The 18631-nt window shown below is 53.8% G+C and overlaps 1 protein-coding gene across 1 annotated transcript in view; it reads right to left on the bottom strand.

Annotated features, from left to right (window-relative positions):
* Positions 1–18631, bottom strand: part of PLB1 (phospholipase B1) — a 145238-nt gene that overhangs the window by 14558 nt on the left and 112049 nt on the right. The window contains exons 41-51 of the mRNA XM_047745744.1: positions 17518–17599; positions 16748–16852; positions 15538–15633; positions 14968–15039; positions 9116–9181; positions 6845–6905; positions 6240–6298; positions 4909–4976; positions 4623–4666; positions 4308–4407; positions 697–748 (exon numbers count right to left, since the gene is read on the bottom strand). Coding sequence (XP_047601700.1) covers positions 697–748; positions 4308–4407; positions 4623–4666; positions 4909–4976; positions 6240–6298; positions 6845–6905; positions 9116–9181; positions 14968–15039; positions 15538–15633; positions 16748–16852; positions 17518–17599 — 805 coding nt within the window. The remainder of the gene's footprint in view (positions 1–696; positions 749–4307; positions 4408–4622; positions 4667–4908; positions 4977–6239; positions 6299–6844; positions 6906–9115; positions 9182–14967; positions 15040–15537; positions 15634–16747; positions 16853–17517; positions 17600–18631) is intronic.

The following is an 18631-nucleotide window of genomic DNA, read 5'->3' as shown; positions in this document are numbered from 1 at the left end:
AAGAAAGCTGCAGGGCATCGCAGAGTGTATTAACACACCCGTGAAATGTGACCTAAAGGCCTTCAAAGGAGTGGAGGGCAAAAGATGCAAATAGAAGCAGAAACCCAGAGCTGCCTCTTGGGAGAGCTCTGCCGGTCTGGGTCCAGGGAGAAGGGACTGGTGGGGACTGGAGGAAGAGCCCGGCCTGGAGGAGAGGGGAGGTGGGGGCTAGGGAGGCCCTCGAGGAGCCTGCCTTGGCCCAGCCACCACCATAACAGGAGTCCTGCCCGGTGCTGGATTCTGAATTCCAATTCCAAGACACAGAGAATTTCAGAAAGTGCCAGTGAGAAGTTTGAGAGGGGCCGGGTGAGCGGGAAGGAGGAGGGATTGGAATGAGAAGCCTATTTTTAGAACCCAGGGTTTACATAATAGGGCTCTGCGAAGCCAGCTCTTGGGTAAGGTGGGAAAATGCCAGAGGCCAAGGCCAGCTCTGCTCCCTCCTGTGGTGGGTCCTGGGGATGGGGGGTGCCAGAGCCCAGATCAGGAACGGGCAGCAGAGAGGGTGCTCGGTGGTAGTAAGGCCTGCTTCTTAGGGCTAGTTTGGCCCCTCTTTAAAGATAAGCAGGGACTGAAACAGTGGGGAGCTTCCTGCCCGCTCCAGACAGCTGGAGGCCGCCCCGCCTTGCCTTTCAGGGTGGCCCCGGGGCCTGTACTCACAGGGTGGTTTTTCATCTGCTCCAACAGGGCCCGGGCCTGGGTTGGCATGTCCCTAGACGGGGAAGAGAAAAGAACCTGAGCGGTGGCTGACCAGCCAGGGCACACGCCGAGGGATTTGGGCCTGGAGACACAGGGGCCTCGAGAAGAGAAATGTATATAAAGTTTTTCCTTTCAGAATGTATCCAAAGGCTTTTTCAATCTCAAGAAATCTCAACCCAGGAAAAATCAAAGATCTGCCACAGACCTCGAAGCCACATGGATGCAGACCCCACCAGGGGCTAGCCTGCCTCCAGCCCCCTCCTTCTTCACGGGTGGGTCCTCCGTGGCCAGCAGGGGTGGGGGATGGGGGGGTAGGTGCTGGGGATCCAATCAGCTTTCCCCAGAGATGGTCCCTGACATTCCCTTCAGCCCTTTCACAGCAAGACCTGCCTGTTCAGATCTTGGTCTGGTGCCTGTTTTAAAAATAACCTTTTGTATATTTGAAAAAAGTCACAGCCTTAAATTATCCTTCTGCCTTCTTTCCAGGCGTCACGACTCCTTAACCTTCACTTCTAAATCCCACTCTCAGTTCCTTTAATCCTTTTTTCTTCTCTGTAGTTACTCTGGGCTTCTACAGCGTTCCCCATCTCCTCGCTTTTTCCCCTGCTGGCACAGGAGGACGGCGGTGGGGGGCGGGGGGAGAGACGAGTGGGATTACTTTTCCCTGCATCTTCCAGATGTCGGCCACGAATAAGGAAAATGAATGCTGTGGGTAAGAGTGAAACAGGTGGAGGGAATGGTGCCCAGCAGCGAGGACGAGCAAACTGTCCATCTGTACGACATGGGTGCGTCTCAAAACGACCTGCTGGGTGACAGACATTAGACAAGAGCAGCCAGTGTAGGATTCCACATAACATTCCAGAAAAGGAAAACTGATCTCTAGAGATAGAAAGCAGGTCAGAGGCTACCTGGGGCCCCAGGGGTGGGGTAGAGATGGGAGGAGCCAGAGGGAGAGGGAGGGGTTACAAAAGGCACAGGGACACCCAAAGGTGTGATGGGTGTCATCTGGATTCCAGTGACATTTAACAGCTAGGAACACACGCAAAGCTTATCAAATTGTATTCTTGAGATATGTGCAGTGAACCGCATGGCAATTACACTTCAATAAAGCTGCTTTTTAAAAACAGAGAAGTATATGAAAAGCTGTGTGGGCAAAGGGACACAGCCAATGGAGGATTCCAGGGAATAAGTCATAAAAGCAGTAACTGGTACAGGAAGGGTGTTGGAAATCTTTGCCTGTCTGTGATGAGCTGGGCACGTGGACGAGTCTCATTTATACGTCTGGGATCACGGCCCAAACATTATTGCTATTGAGACAATACATCGGAAAGCTAGAAAGCAAGCCTGTCGTGGGTAAAGGGGACCCCAGAAGTGTCTACAACCTTCCAGTAGGCTCAACACATGAGCAGGGGAAATCATGGGTGATAAGCCCTCATGAGCGTGAGGGGAAGTTAGGAGCGCTCACTTCCTCCCCTCTTCCCAGCCACGTTCTTCACACCCCTCAGGCTCAGAGCAAGTCCCACCACCCACCCTGTGAGCCTTCTCTCGGAGCACCTTTATCCACACACCTTCTGCTTCCTTTTCTAGTCCTGGCGTGAAGAGCCCTGCTCTGGGAGTTAGGGGTCCTGGGTTCTCCTCCAGCTCTGTGATTAACTTGCTGTGTGAGCTCGCCCAAGTTACTGAACCCTGCTAGGGTCGAATTTCTTCATCTTTTAAAAGAGGAGGTCGGACGAGATGAGTCCTGGGGTCCCCTGCTCTGGGTCTTCACCTGTATGTGGGCTGCCCCAGCTCCCATGTCACGCTGTTCTCTTTCGTACATCTCCAAAGTACAAAGTCATTGCAGTCTGCAATGTTGCCATATGCGACACTTTTTTTTTTCCTAAAAGTTATTTCCTGTTTGTTTAGCATCCTTAAACCAGACAGCAAGCTCATTGAATAGGCAAGGAATTCACCTTTTGATTGTTTTGAATCTTTTAGTAACTACCTTGGGGCTCAGTCTTTGCAGGCTTCCCTTGACTTCTTGCTTATTGATAGATGCAAGGACAATTTAGAGGTTGAATAATACTTTGAAACTAATTATCCTAATAATGGTAAACTTTTTTGGGGGCGGCATATGTATTATATTCTATACTCGGTGTTCTCCATGGTTTGTTACTCTCATTTCATTCTTATGCCAACACCCAGACGGTGGTACCATTATTATCCCAATTTATAGATGAAGAAACTAAGACTGAGATGGTGAGTGACTTGCCCAAGGTCACATGGCTAGCAAGTCTGGGAGATGGATCTGGACACGGGCGGTCTGACCTCAGGTCTCATTAGCCTAGTTGCCCTGCTGTGGTATCTTTCTCTTGGGGTGCGCTCCTCCTTATCCCACACGGTACTAAATGACTCTGCAGATAAAGGAGAGTCACAGAGCAACTTTCCAAGCTTGCTTACTTAAGTCAATGGCTTACTCTCCTTTCCCTTATCAGGGGACATCAGAAATGCTAACGAGGAGCTGCACGTCTGGGCTATTTCCCTTGCCGCCAACTCCCGGGGCAGGCACCCAGCAGCAGTCAGAGGAGAAGGCGGTAAGAGGAGTAAGAGAAATAAGAGAAGGGGCTTGAATGTCAGCAGACTGAGGGACCAGCTGCTGGTGGATGCAGCCTGGGCGGGGTAAATAATAGGAAAATGATGCTGATGGTGGCGACAATGACAGCAACAGCCTCGATGAGATGTTGATTTTACAGCCCCATGAATCCGAGCTCTTTTGCAGAAAAATAAGTGCTTCCTGCTTGTGACGTTGAGGAACTGCCACGGCTTCCTGTGGCTCAGACTCAAACGGAGCGTGGGGCCCTCCTTAACATGTCGGAAAGGAACGCTCCGTGTAAACAGAATGAGTCAAGCCAGAGTCGTTTCCCTGGTGATCCGAGCGCAGCAATCTTTCTACAAAGCAAATACCCAGCACACTCCGTGCAGAAAATCAATGAGCTTTGTCAGGCATTCCAGCTTTAATTATCGGGGTTGTTGTCAGCAGCAGAGTTCGGAGCAAAAACAAACAGCGGCCATGCTGTTTTGGGGACCTTCACCTCTAAATCCCTAGTGGCAAAAGACTGCTTTCTCGGAGTCAAGGACTCCAGGTTTCGAGGTGAGGGTGGAGGTGGGGGGGCCGCGCTTGTGGGGCCATGCAGGGAGTTCTTGGCACTCCGCATGTTTGCTCCAGGCCACCCCAAGGAAGGGAGGTTGGCTGGAGCCAGCAGGACGGGGCTGGGCCACCCTCAAGGGCTCTAGCTGCCCTGAGAGGTGGTGACAGCCCAGCGGGCCTGGCTGGACTCCAGCTCCTCTGACAACCTTGGGCTATTCAGGAAGCTTTCTAAATCTCCATGTCCTCATGCTGATACCCCTTTCGAAGGGTATGAGGGTTATGGGAAGGGATCCACATGGGGGGTCAGGCATGCAGAAGGGCTCAGTGGCTTTCATCGCCCATCTGGGGCCAGGCTCCTAGACACCACCCTTCTCTCCTCCTCCCATTCCCCACCCTGATCTCTCAGCCTTGCCCTCCGCTCCCTCCCGGACCCACCGCTACTCACCTCGCTCTGGCTCCCTCCGTGGCTACGTTCAGCCCTGCTGTCTCCTCCAGGGCACCGGTGGAGAACCCGATGATGTGAGGGTTGAACTTCTTCAGAATGTCTTTTAAGAGGGCGAAGCAGACAGCACAGGTGAGAGGGGATGGGGGTCCGTCCTTGGGGCCCAGGTGTGGGGCAGGACGATGCTGGGTCTTTTCAGGGCTGGCTGACTTCCCTCCTTGCAGATAACCTTCTCTGCCCTTGCTCTGGGAGAGGCCCTGGCCTCAGCCAGGGGTCGTTAGGGCTGTAGTGATGGTGCTTCTTTGCGCTGCTACTTACTGGGCAGTGTGGTGTGCATGTCCAAGATGCCATCCCCTCCAATGCTAGGGAAGAGAAAGCACACTTGTTACGATCACCCTGGCCTGCCACTCCACCAGTCATCATGTTTCGGGAGTCAGAACCAGAGCGTCTCCCCCTGGCACATGATTCCTACCACCCTCGGGACTGACATGAGCATCGGGGAGCCTCCTTAGATCTAAGGGCCAGAGGCTGGGAACAAGGGCTTATCTCTGGAGAGGTGACAGGGGAGCAGCATCAGCAGAAAATGAGTGGAGAACACTCTCACCTCCAAGAGAGCCCCCGCCAGGACATGGGCAGGTCACTGGAGTTGCTTGGTCGGGCTCCCAGTGCTGTCTGTGAAAGGCAAAGAGAAGTCTCCAGAACCTTGCTGGGCCCGGGTGCAGGCTGACGGTGCTGGGAAGGGCCCCCAACATTCTGAGGTCACCACAGTCTGGTTTCCACTTCCCTTCCCTTGTTCACCCCCTGCTTTCTGGTCCACACAAACCCTTATGTGTAAGCAGATCGATCTGAAGCATGAAGACCTTGGACCAACCTGCCCAGTTCCATCCCTTCTGGGAATGTGAACTCTCTCTGTTCCAAACCTTACATCTCTAATTCTTTGTCTAAGCCCCTTCTCAGTTTCTATCTCCTATATGTAGCTTTCTCTAAATGCCTTATCTTTAAAAAAAAAAAAAATAAAAGGAGAAAGTCCTCTTTGAAACTTACAAAAGTAATACATAGTCACCATAACTAGTGAAATGATACAAAGATTCTTTTAAAAATTGATAATTTCCCCCCACCTTATTAATCGTGCCTCCTGCCACAGGTTCTACATCCCTTCCTTGCCCCTTACCCACATAGACACGTCACCAGAACTAAGATATATGTGTAACTAATATACCTGGGGCGTTTCCTTTCAGAACTTTCTCCATGTTAATATCAAAATCAACCACATTCACACACATATGGGGAAGTTGCTTTTCCCAGAAACAAGTACCTGATTTGTATCGCCTCCATGATCATGTACCTCCTTCTCTGTAAGTTGCTTATTTTCCCAGCTTGACAAGTTTCTTAAGGGTTATGATTACACCTCAGAATTGTTAGAAGTCTGTCTTGTGTAGAGCGATAGCTACATGGTTGGCTAACACGATTCATGTAGAGAAACTACACTAAACGTAGGAATTGGGCTCCCTTTGCCCTAAAGAACTCCTCTTGAAATGGGGTGAGGGGTGCTGGGCAGTGTGTGGGTAACCCCGCACACCCCACTCTTTGAGTCTGGGTAGCTGGAGATGAGTTCCCCGATGAAGACAGGCAGACTCGGATAAATCTGCCACCACATGCAGATCAAATGTTTGGAACAGTGGGGAAGGGGGAATGGAGGGGCAGCCTCGTGGAAGAGGTGGTGTTTGAGCAGGACTGTTGAAGGGCAGGGGGCAGAGTGTTCTAGATTGCCCAGTGAGGTCTCGTGGCTGCCTGGCTGTGTTTCGGTGCCTGCCACAGGTAGGTTCTCAGTCTTGTCAGCTAAAGGCTGAACCCAGAGCCAATGTGGAGGAAGGGTGCATTCGGCACGGGGCCTGGCTTCTGGGGTGCCCAGGCATGTCCCAGCTCAGTACTCACGGTCAGCGAGTCACCCATGGCGGCCATGACTTTGATGTCTCCTGGCTGGAGCTCATGGACTAGGAGAGATAGGCAAAAAGACAGATGGTCAGGGGGAGTCTTCCTTTTAAAGTATAAGCTTGACTAGGAGTCAGTTTCTGCTCCAGTCCCACAGGCCCCCGGTACACTTATTTCCAACCTAACATTTAGCAAATTTGCCTCTTCTGTCCATTTGGAACAACCAAGGCCCCGTTGATAATGGGCTTGATGGCTTTTATCCATCCTGAGAGGAGCCACATTCATGCTGGGGTAGTCCGGGAAAGTGCTGGCTGTGGGAGTCACGAGCAACAGCAGAGACAGCCCTATCCCTGACTGTACCTTCCCCGCAGGGCCGGGAGGCCTGAGGGGTTGCCACTGGGACTAACCGGAGATGAGAAGTACGAGCTGCAGAGAGGCTGGTGGTCATGGGCTGGCCTCTCGTGGGCTGCCCACCACCTAGACTGCATTACACGGGAGCTGGCAAGGTCTGCTCAGGGCTCCACGGTGTGTGCTTGTGGGGTGTCCCACCAACTGGAAACTTAGCCAATTCCTTAACAGAAGGGGGTGATGAGGATGTTTGCACTCACCTGACGTGGGGACACTGTTGGAAGGATTCCACTCTGTGCACAGGAAGTCGCTGCCCCAGTTCTAAATCAACAGGAGGAGAGAGACAATGCCTGGCTCTCATTGTGCAGGAAGGTGAGCTTTAGTCCAACAAGAAGCAGCGGAGGAATGTTTGGTGGAGGCTAGAACTATGCCCCTGTAGGGGATCATGGGTGGGTAGGAACGGCTCGTTGTAGACAGTCCAAGAGGGAAGTGAGAGGGGAGAAACGGGGCTCCCCCCACCATCCACAAAACACAGAATGCGTGGGCACCCATATACTTACACAGACAGCTTTTTTCCATCTCAGTTTACCCGCACTTTCCCAGGGAGCCGGCAGTCACAGCAAAGCGGGGAGAGAACAGTGATCTCCCAAAGGCACGTAGATTTGCAGGTCTCATAAGAGACCACACGCGGGTTTTGCTGTGACTGTTTACCATTAAGCTAATGGACACTGACTATAATAATGGGCTTGCAGCAAGAACAAGGATGTTTTTAGGAAAATACCATGAAATGTTTACAATTGTAAAATTCCTGGTTTCTGCAGATCTTTCCTGGACGTGCCTCTCTGCTTTTGCATATGTAACGTCATAGCCAACCACTTCCTTGTGTGTGTGTGTATAAATTAATGCCTCTGTAACCTGGGGGCCTGGAGTCAAATTCCCTTGTCTCTGGAACACGGCGCACGTTTTCCAGGTGCTGGAGGGAAGGTTGGGGTGGGAAGCAGAAGTAAAGGTCCATGAGACTATAAGATCTAAGAGGGTAGGCAGAGACCCACTTCGCTCACCTCGGATACTGAGCACTCAGCACGGGGCCCGCTCCACTTGGGAACCCGAAAAATAAGGAAGTGGTAAAGAAAGAAAGGCCCGATTGACAAGACGCAGCTGACATCTCTGTCATAGTAGATTTTGGCCCATGGTTTGTCTGGGACAAGTCTCCATGGGGCTAATTTGAGATTGAGAGAATCCAGAGAAGCCGGACAGTGGTATTACCCAGCCGTGGAGATGTCATGGCGCATCCCCCAGAGCTCCGCATCTAACAGTCCTTCAATAATTTCATATAAGTTAGTCTCAGTACTTCGACCGGCTTTTAAAAGGTCTTTCCTCAATTGTTCCTGCTGCTCTCAATCCATCTGCCACTCAGGTCAGGGAGATCTCTTAACCCGGTGAAGCGGATTGTATATCCCTCTCCCAGAACCTCCGATGGCTTTCCATGTCTCTCCACCTAAAGCCCTGCCTTCTTCCTCAGAGATTTGGATTCCGTGGGACCTGGGTCCTGACAACCCTTCTGATCTCATCACCCCTCACTCCACTTTATTCCCATGCCCACCAGTCACTCTGACCTTTCTCTTCCCCGATATCTGAACTCAGCCCCACTTCCAAGCCTTTGCACTCATGGTCCTGCCAGGGACTCCAGCTCTGGCTCCCCAGATGGCCAGAGTCTTCTCATTGTGCAAGTCCCAGCTCTCGGCTCATCTCCTCAGAGAGGATTGGCCTGTGTAGCTCGTGGGAATTTGCCATCCCTTCCTCGGCCCATCACGCTTCCTCACATCACCTTCCTCAGAGCTGTAGCCACAGCTGACAGGATCCTGTTGACCTATTTACTGGATGCCTCTTCCAATAGACTCTAGGCTCCTTGAGAGGTAGGACCCATTTGTCTGGTCTCCTCCTCTATCTCCTTCAGATACCGCCAGGCACATAGTAGATGCTCAGTGTGGAATGACCTCTAACTCCCCAAGGACAGGACTGAATTCCGCCCGGACCTTCCACAAGACTGCAAATACCAGAGGTGCTTGGCTGAAACTGGGGGTGGGGCTCCTGTTCTGGGGGCCCACCTGGGTATGTGTCAGCTTCTGGTTGGGTCCAGCGCCTGGAATGAAGGGTTCTTCCACCAGCTTCCACCTCACTGGAAGTCTATAGCACATACTACCCATGGCCTCCCCTCAACCCCCGTCTTGAAAAACTGAGCTGCCTAATCAGGAACGAGGTCTGTGCAAAGGCTGAAGAAAACCCCTCCATGGGCACTTCCTCTAGCTGGTTGCTGATATTAGTCAGCACTTGAGAACATGTTAGGACAATCCTGAAATTTCATGGTTCAGGAACTTTTTTTTTTTTTTTTAAACATTCCAATTTCTAGTATGTAAGAAAGGTATGCTTCTGCTTCAGCTCACACTCTGAAACCCGTGCCACACCCTGAGTCACCGGCAGGTAGAAATGCTTTGTCACTGAGAGAGGCAGACGTGCGTGTCAGGAGTTACCTCAATGGCTGGCCTGGTGGGGGGAGTATAGTTACTGTTCCGGGGCGTTCTCAGGAAGGGCTCATTCTACGAGAGAACAGAAACCACAGGGAGAGGTTATTGGACAGCATCGAAGGTTACTTAGGAAAGAGAACTACGAATCCTGCCCTCCAGAATGATTTAATGTGACTTCTGCATGTAAATAGTAAGAACCCTACAAACGTAATTTAATTCATTCTCTCAAGGGTTTTACATAACAGCTCTGGCACAGGGTGCACAGGGAAAGGCCTCAGAAGGGTTCTGTGTGTGCTCTACTCAGGGTCCAAGGGTTTGCTCCTCCCCCTTGCCATGAAACATCCACCCAGTCCTCAAAATGATCTGTTTTCTTCCCTTTGTAATCTCTCTGGTGAGAGAGTCACATGACATCATTTTTTTTTCTTTTCCAGAAAGTATTGATTATCTATATATTGTATTTTATTTTATTTTTTCTTTGTCTCTTTCGAACTACGTGTCTTACTCCCTTCAGGTTGGCATCATGTTTCTCCTGGAACATTCTCCTCCTTCCTTACCCAGCTCCTGCTCACAAGCCCAGTTAAGATTCCAGTCTGTTCAGTCACAGGTGAGGGTTAGGGAGGAGGAGGAAACAGGCAAAGGAGAAACAGGAGAAGAGCAAGGTGATGAGAACAGGAGAAAATGATAGGAAGCAAGGAGTTAATAAGACTGAGATCAGGAACTAACAAGTGGCCCCGGGGCTGTGGGCACTTTCCCAAGATGTGCTCAGTGGAGTGGAAGGGCCTTGTTCTAAATGTTTGGGAAGAAAATGGGAATAAGAAAGAAGAACCAGAATGTTGGGGGGGGGGCCCGCTGGGGATCCGGTCCAGTGGGTCGCAAACTGCCTGTGGGCTAATTCTAGTCAGGAGACATTTGTTTTGTCCTGCCTTATTTGGGCCTGGATGGTATTAAAAAAGAAGCTGGGGAGGGGAGCAGAGAAGAGTCTGAATGCTTTGAGAAGAGGTATAGGGTCTCCAGTTCTGGCCCTACCCCTTCCTCTTGCCACATACATGGTCCCATTCACCCAATCGTGCTCTACCTGCCATGGCACCAGAATTTGCAACCCCAGAAAGCCCCCATTTTACGGATGAAGAACTACAGAGATCCAGGATGGGGGAAGGACCCGGTTCAGGTAGAGAGCGATAGTGAGTGCCTGTCAGGTCAGGCCTTTCTGCTCTGTTCCTCACACTAGGGTCAGGCTAGGCAGAGAAGAAGAGGAAGAGAGGGGCTCAGCAGTGGCCTTGACCCTCCTAGCCCATGGCACAGATGCCAGATCCCTGGGACACGAAGCATCTCTCCTTCTTCTGGAGTCTCAAGTCTCGGTGTTCTTAGCTGAAGGGTGGGCCTGAGGACTACTCAGGGCTGAGGGCAGAAGTGTCCAAGGCCATCGAGGACTTACCATGCCATGTCACCGTGACCAACCGGGCTTGTCCCAGTGGATGTTACACAGCAGTCCTTGAGCGTTCACCATCCGAGGACGGCAATGTGGGAGCATTTTAGAAATAACTGAGCCATGGGTGGAAGCACCCTGTGTGTTCAGGGCCCCACTCCAGGTGCTAGGATGAGGGGAGGCTATAAAGCTTGTGCTGGTCAGACAGAGAGCACAGACCCCAGGACACAGTGAAGCCTCAGGGACCAGTGTGCCCAGTAAGCCCAGTAGTTGCTGAGAAATGGCTGCAAGATCGGGCTGGAGGGGGTGTACGGACCTCGTAGAGGAGATGCTGTGTGTGGAGAGTCGCTGGTTATCACTCTCCCTTTGTCAAGGGAGCCCTGACCGGGAATAGGGGCTGGTGGCTGGAGCTAGTCACAGAGTTGCCAGCACGGGAAGACCCAGAGAGCAAAGGCTCACCTGCTCTCCTGGGAGCACTGAAAGTCAGGCTGGAGAGGGTCTATTTGGTCACATGACCCAAGGGTTGGGGGAGGGACCAGAGAGGGGAGAGGGAGTCAAAGGGGTCAGAGGTCAGGGAGACAGTGGAATGCAGTGGGGAGCCAAGCCAGAGCAGGAACCATGAGAACAGGTCCAGGCCAGAGACAGATGGGGGTGGGGGTGGGGGGTGCCCGGGGCTTGCTTCGCTGACCATTGACGCCATCAGGCATGTGTGAGTCAGAGCGGTGTAGGAGCCCAGAGTGGAGCAGGTCATGTAAAAAGAGATTCGAGTTAGCCTGACTGCTCTCCTGGGCTAGATCTGGAGCACCGGTGGCTAGAAAGTGAAGCCAAATGATTGTATCACAGGAGTGTTCTACAAAGATGCTGTGGCCTGCCTGGGTTGGGGGGCAGGGCGGGCAGTGCCAGGACAGCCTCCTGTTGTGCGTCAGCCGTGTGAGTCAGCAGCCTGCAGGGACGGTCAGGCCCCTTTTGGTCGTGTTACCACGTGCCCAGGTCTGTGGTGAAGGAGTGGCGGTGTTCTGTGTGGCTCACACTGCCCTTGGGGGGCACAGTCAAGGCCAGGGCCAACCCCCAGTGGGCGTCCGTTCCAGGGTGACATGAGTACCATGCCAGGTTTGCAAGACTCCTCTGGCTGAGGGAAGGGACGGGAAGGCTCAGGGAAAGGGGGTGGCAGTGACAGGAAGGAGGCTATAACAGAAGGACAGGGAATGCCCTCGGACACATCTACCTGATCCCATGTCAGTCCCCGTGTGCTGGCTCAGGACCTGTGAAGCTGATTTCATAACCCATCCAGGGACAGCCACATGGTAGTCGGAGAAGCACTGCCTGAGACTAAGGGAGCTTCAGTAGAGGCTGTGCTGGTGCCTCGGGAGGGGAGGGGAGTGGAGAAACTCCTCTACCACAGGACCCGGAGTGTGGACTGGACTCTGAGGCCCTCCTCGCCGGGATCCTCGGGTTATAGAATTCTCTGTGGTTACGATGGGAAGGGCCACATGGCCGTTAGCACACAGAGTGAGGAGGATGTGAACGGGGGTGGGAGGAAGAGGATGGGGACTGGCGGGGGGCACGAGGGAGGGTCCCATCAGATAGGGCACCTCCCCTCCCACACCCGCTGAACTGTATAAACCACAGTGATACAGACAGAAAGAGGGAAGTCCTGAGGATCAGAGAGGTGGGGGAGACAAATACTTCTTCCCTGTTTTGACGTTTCTGGCTCAAAAATTAGTCTTTGAATGGATGTGTGTTGAGTTTGGGGTGATGGTGGGGTGAGGCAGGCTAGGAGACTTAGAAATCCACAGCATTCAAAAGGTAACAGTGTCCCCCATGTGTATTTCAAAATACAAACCTTGCTAAATGGTAAAGTAAGTATAAGAGAGCACAACAGACCTCTGCTTTTTGTAAAGATGAAATATTGGGTGAGATAACCCTTAAAATTTTTTCAGTTTCTCTCTTTCTCTGTGCCCCCCTCCCAGTGCCTCTCTCTGGGGCCCTGTTCTTGTCAGTCCCCTGATAATACATTTAAGACACCTTCGGGGCAACCTTACACCACCCAGGGCATCCCGGGGGGAAGCTCTCTTAAAGGTTAGAAGAACAGAGCTGGAGTTTGAGAAAGGAGAGGTGAAGACACGGGTGGTCCTGAGCACAGATATTTACCAGGAAACCGTGGAAACAGACAACCCTCAGAGCAAGGGGATGTGGAAAGAGGGAAAACAGAATAGAGGTGGCACATGACAGTGGGAGATTGTCCCCATTTTTGGGACAAGAAGGGACAGCAGCTAGAAGAACGGCACCATCGGGGAGGCACTGCAGCTAGGAATGCCCGCGGAAATGGGTTTCACGGAGGCCACGGAGGCCACGGAGGCCATGGTTCACCCTGATGAGTGTTCAGAGCAGGTCAGAGGAGTAAGAGCGGAGGGAGAGGACTGTGGGTCTTCAAAGCCCGAGGAGGAGCCACAGCCAGCTGTCCTGGGTTAGGGAAGGCAGTGAGAGCAGAAAGGGGACAATGGTCACAGTCCACAGGGCGGCTGATCAGAAGTCTAACAGAAATCCAGGGAGTGAGGCTAAGGGCCCGGCCTGGCCTGGCTGACAATCTGCAGCAGGGGGAGGAGCCCAGAGGGGCAGGGAGGAGGCTCCATCCCGGCCTCCTCCTCTCCGCTGGGTCCTGCCTGTTGCCTCTATGTTTAGACACCCTGAGGACTGAAATATGTGCCTCCTGGCCCCTGTCAGCTCACACGGAGATGCTGGCGGACTTTTATAGAGCTCTACGGCACAGGGGAGGGAGCAGATGGGACGCGAGGAACGCGGAGTGCCGCTTTGCCTGGTGTGGTGGAGCGGGGCTGGCCAACAGATGGATCCTTTTGGAATGGGGTTGCCTGGCAACGGCTTCTCCCAGGCTGGGCTTCTATGGCTCTCCTCCGCTTACCAATGGCTCAGTCAGGCTCTGTCCAGAAGGAGCAGCAGAGCCCGCTGTGGCTAGAGTCACACCCTTTTGGGGCTCCTTGCCTGGTCTGGGACAGGGAGTGGCTCAGGTGACCTTGAGGCCCGTGGTGACTGTGGTGACCGGGCCCTCCCTGACCAGGTGCTGAGGCTCCAGCCTGGTACTTAATACATGTTTCTGGGGAAGGGAGGGAACAGGATGGCTCCCTGGAACCGGTTATTACTTTTACTCTTGAACGGCAGGAGAATCGACAGATTGGAGAGGATTTTCCGTGGCTGCTTTTCAGGATGGCCATATAGGTTGTTTAAACACTCAAATGCTTACCTCCAGTATGGTTTCCAGCCACTGCTCTGAGTCCCCAAATGCCCCTACTACCCAGGCTGCCTGGCCCTTCCCCCCAAACACTCCTGGACAGGCTCAGGATCTAGTAATTAAACCATTCACACCTGGCCCAGGAGGTCCCCTAGGACTGGGTCCGGCCCTCCAGCTGGAGGCATCTGTGTTACCTCATGTGACTACTCCTTCCCTCCGAGCTCTAGACCCAGGAACTGAGCCCTTTACTCCCCCAGCCTCACTTCCCCATCCCTTCCTCCCCTGGCCCTTGCTCTCCTGCTGGGGACGGAGGCTGGGCTCGGGGAGGTGGGAGCATGGGTGTGGGCAGGGGTGCCCATCCTCTCTGGAGCCCTGGCAGACACAGGGGGGAGCTGCAGGCCCATTTGCTGCTCAGTTGGGAGGGCTGGAGAGGCTGAGGCAGCCTGACCCCAGGGGGGAAACCCAGCCTCCCAGACTGGGTCAGGTCCTTCTGCTTTTACAGCCACTGAGGGCCATCTGGCTTCAGCCTTATTTGGTTAAAAAACCATTAAGACAGGGCCTAGGAAAGGGAGCCGAAAGCAGTGGGAACACTAACCTGCCCCCACCCTAGGCCTGAAATCAAGTTGAAACACCACTTACATTTTCCTCCTTAAAAGGAGCCCTGAGCTGCCTCCTCCAGCCCAGTGGCAAGGCTGGTCTTCCCAGCCCCTCCTCCACGCAGCTCCCCATGCTCTCTGCTGCTCTCCTCCTTGACTCTATCCCTGCTGGGAACTCACCCTCCAGGCTCTCAGACCACCAACCACAACCTCAGAGCTGGCTGGCTTCTCACTAAGGTTTCTGACCCCAGGGCAGACTCGCCCATGGGCCCCAAGGGCTGCAGCCAAAATGAGCCTTACTGCCACACTTCTGGCTTCTTGGTGCCCCTGCTGCCGCACCACCAGGAACCCACGGCTCTTATCCTGGTCCTCTGCTTCTGCTGGGGCCCAGGCTTCCCTTCCCACTAGCTTCTCCCATTCTCAAAGAAGTGCTTCTTCTCCATCTCCTCCTGTCACTTTCCGTCGACTCCCTCCCATCCTCCAAAGCTCTCCTGCGCACCCACTCGAGGGGCTGTGGTGTGGGACCAGGGGAGGGCGAGGTCTGAGCTGCGGGCTCTGGGGAGGGGCAGTGCACGTCCTCCCCCATTACCTGAGTGGGACAGGAGAGGGCTATATCTGTTGCCAGGTCCAGGCTCTCCGTTTTCTTTCCTAACGGTTCAAGCTGCAGGGGGGAGACAAGACAGGCCCGCTGAAGTGAGCATTCCCTTAGCAGCACCTTGCGGCGGAGATAGCTTCCAGCCTGATGTCCAGGGGGTTGGCTTCCTCTCCTAGCTTGGCTGTGGGGCACTGGGCAAGCCTCTCCCTTCCTCGCAAAGTCCTAGAGCTTGGCTGGCAGGGCTGGCGTGAGGCTTGGGTAACACATCTCACACGGCCTCACCCAGCGCCTGGCACGTGGAGAATGTTAAATAAGTGTGAGGGGTCTTGCCTTCCTCAGAGAGCCCCCTCCTCCCCAGGTCAAAGGGCAAAGGAGAGGGGGAAGTTGATGCTGGAAAACTAAGGACTGCATATTTTCAGTTCTACAGACTTCTAGAGACACGCCAGCCGCTGCTCCTTTCTACCGTGCCTGCAAAGGGAGGCCAGGAGCGAGCCTCGTTCTGTAGGGCTGCTGCTTTGTCAGACTAGAGCCCCAGAGACCCAGGGATGCCCCCACTGATTTTACCATATTGACCCAAAGGGCTCTGGAGATCTGGGAATGGAATTTCTGACTTAGGTGGAGGCAGTCTGGCGCAAAGAAGGACATATCCAGGCGCCCATCCTGAAAGAGAAACGGATTTCTTCAAGATCCTATTGGTACAGAGAGTAGAGAGGGGGTTGCAGCTGGTCAGCCTGACCCCTGGGATTGACCACTCAGTGTCCCCCTCCCGTTGGAGAAGTTCCAGGCCACTGGCCTTTTACAGGACCATGTCACCTTGAGAGGGAGAGAAGAACAATCCCACAGATTAACAGCCTTGGGTGACCCCAGCCCCCACCCTCCTTTCTGGCCCCGTAATTCCCCTTATTTAATGTGTTTTAAAAGCATTATATTTATTTTTAGGCACAGTTGTGCAATGCCTAGCCCATGCCATGGTCTAGGGAATGAGCTTCTAGTCCCTGAGGAACTCTTGGCCAGCCAGCCAGGAAAAGCTACTTCCCAGCCTTTGGCCAGCTGGTTCTAGCGGTCTTGGTGGGGAGAACAGGGCAGAGCTTGGGGACAGGCTGGGCAAAGTCAACATGGGGACACCTGCCACCCGCATCTCTCTGGAGGTGATCAGGGGTGCCCAAGGCTTCTTCCAGCTTCCCTCCATCTAGGCAAGGCCCTCAGCATAGAGGCTCAGGAGGAGAGAACTGAGCCCCCACCCTGGTGAGCTCACAGAGTTTGTTTCCTCCAAGTGTCAGGGGGAGAGCATGGCCAGAGGGTGCGGAGACCCCATTCCCCAGCTCCCTCCTTCAGTACTTCAGTGGTGGGTGGGTGACAGAAAGGGAATCATCTGAAGTTGGATATGTCCAACCCATGCCTCTCTGTCCCTTATTCCCTGTGTGACTTTAGGAAGGATTCTGCACACCTCTAAGCCTCTATTACCTGGGGATGAAGAAACTCATGGCAAGGTCATTGTTAACGGTTTACCTAGGCAAACACAGGGCTTGGTGGGGGGAGGGGTGCTCCACAAAGTGGGGGCTGCTGTCCGCGGTAATGAGTGCATCCCACATCAGGCTGCCACAAGGAACACAGCTCAGGTGTTCCAGGAGGCTGTGCCACGAGACCAGACTCTGGAGACCTGCCCGTGCCTTTCCCATCGTCTTCACGCGCTCAGGAAAGCCCTCGGCATCTCTGCCTTGAATTTCTTCCTCCTCCTTCCCAGGAGCCCCAGCCAGCAGGGCAGGGAGCCTACCGCCAGGAGGGGGAGCCGGACGTCGCGGAAGAAGGGCTGAAGCACCACAGAGAAGTCTTCTTGGGTGTCATAACGGCCGGACTCCACTAGCTCCCGCATGCTGCTCTGCGGACACATGCAGGCTGCCCTCAGCACAGGCCCCCCGGGGCCGCTGGGGGGTTGTTGGGGGGAGGCCAGGGTGTGGCGGCTGACACCTCTGCCCCCATCTCCCTACCCAAGAGGGTGACTCAACCCTTCCCCCGAGAACACAGACACACGTGATGGCAAATCTCTTTCCAGAGAATTGGAAACAGGTTGGTTAACCTTTGGGTTTGCTGTTGAGTGAACTGCCAGCTCTGAAGGTCAAGGCAGGAAGTCCCACAAGGGGTAAGAAGCTGGGGAGAGTCTCCAGGGAGCCCCTGGGGGCTCAGGACCCGCCGCCTCCCTATTCGTGCCTGCGTGGCCTGTCTCTTGAGGAGGGGAGGAAGGGAGTCCCTGGGGTGCAGAGAAGGGGAAGGCCCACCCACGGAGCACTCAGAGCTACTGACCTTTTAGGCCAAGCATGGGGCTAAGCCACGAGGGCAGGAGGGCCTGGGGGGCTTTGCCACCTGGATTCCTCTGGGATGAATCTAACAGAGTGGCCCGAGACACTTCCGCCAGGTGGGGCAGAGGAAGGGGCTCTGAGGGTGACGTCCCTCCAACCCGGACCAGCTCTTCCCTTCCCTGAGTGTGGGCGTGTTGACCGAGTACGGGGAGAGCTCTCCCCATGCTGGCGCCCTTCTTGGTCTCACCTGGTAGGCTTGGCTGATGGCCTCCAACCTGGCCAGCTCTTGGGAGCTCTCCCGAGGGGTCAGAACGCAGTTACATAACACGCTGCACAAAGAGGGGGAGATGGGAGGGCCCAGCTCTGTGGGGTGGTTCTCTTGAGCCCTGGCTTAGGAGCACATGGGCCCTGGGGCTCTGATGCTCATTCTCAGGGGCAGGTTCGAGGCCTGACGCAGGGACTGGACAAACTCCTGAGGGCAGGCGAGCGAGCAGCCTCTCATAGCGATAGAACACAAACACCGGATGGCAGGCACTGGGCCTGTGGCAAAGTATGCGGAACAAATGACCTTAGGCAATGAAAATCTGATGTTTAATTTTTAAGAATAAAAGTAAAATGCATCCTGGGGCATCAGAGCTTGTATTCGGGGGCCTCTGAAGCTCCTGCCCTCACATGCCTCCTTAGCTCTCCCTAGCATCCCCCTTCATCATGAACTGTGCATTCAGAACGAATCTGGATGAATTCCATCATGAATTATTTCATGCTCATGCAATACGCTTCATGTTAAAACCGATATTATCGGGATGCCTGGGTGGCTCAGTTGGTTAAGCGGCTGCCTTCGGCTCAGGTCATGATCCCAGCGTCCTGGGATCGAGTCCCACATCGGGCTCCTTGCTCGGCAGGGAGCCTGCTTCTCCCTCTGCCTCTGCCTGCCACTCTGTCTGCCTATGCTCGCTCGCTCTCCCTCTCTCTCTCTGACCAATAAATAAATAAAATCTTTAAAAAAACAAACAAACCGGTATTATCTCTCAAACACTGAGAATAGTGCTGGGCACACAATAGGTTCTGTAAAACTATTTATTAAAGAAACAAATGAAAGTATGAGGTAGGAAGACAAAACACGTACCTAAACACGTACCTACGTGCCGCTCACCCCACTTAGGAAACAGAACACTCCCCTCTGAAGTCCCCGGTGTGCTCCGTCCCCATAAAGGTCACCGAATGATGTGCATCGTTTCCCTACTTTCTGTTTCAATCCGACCATGTACGTATACAACCGCACGTTTCCCCTTTTTGCTGGCTGGGCCACGCTGTGTCTCAAACGCCAGCCTTGGTCCCAGCCCTGACCCTCTCCCTTGGGG

Source organism: Lutra lutra, chromosome 9 (genome assembly GCF_902655055.1).
Source record: "Lutra lutra chromosome 9, mLutLut1.2, whole genome shotgun sequence".
Classification (NCBI taxonomy): Eukaryota; Metazoa; Chordata; class Mammalia; order Carnivora; family Mustelidae; genus Lutra; species Lutra lutra.
Note: the sequence above shows the minus strand (reverse complement) of the source record. Positions and strands in the feature narration are given on the sequence as shown.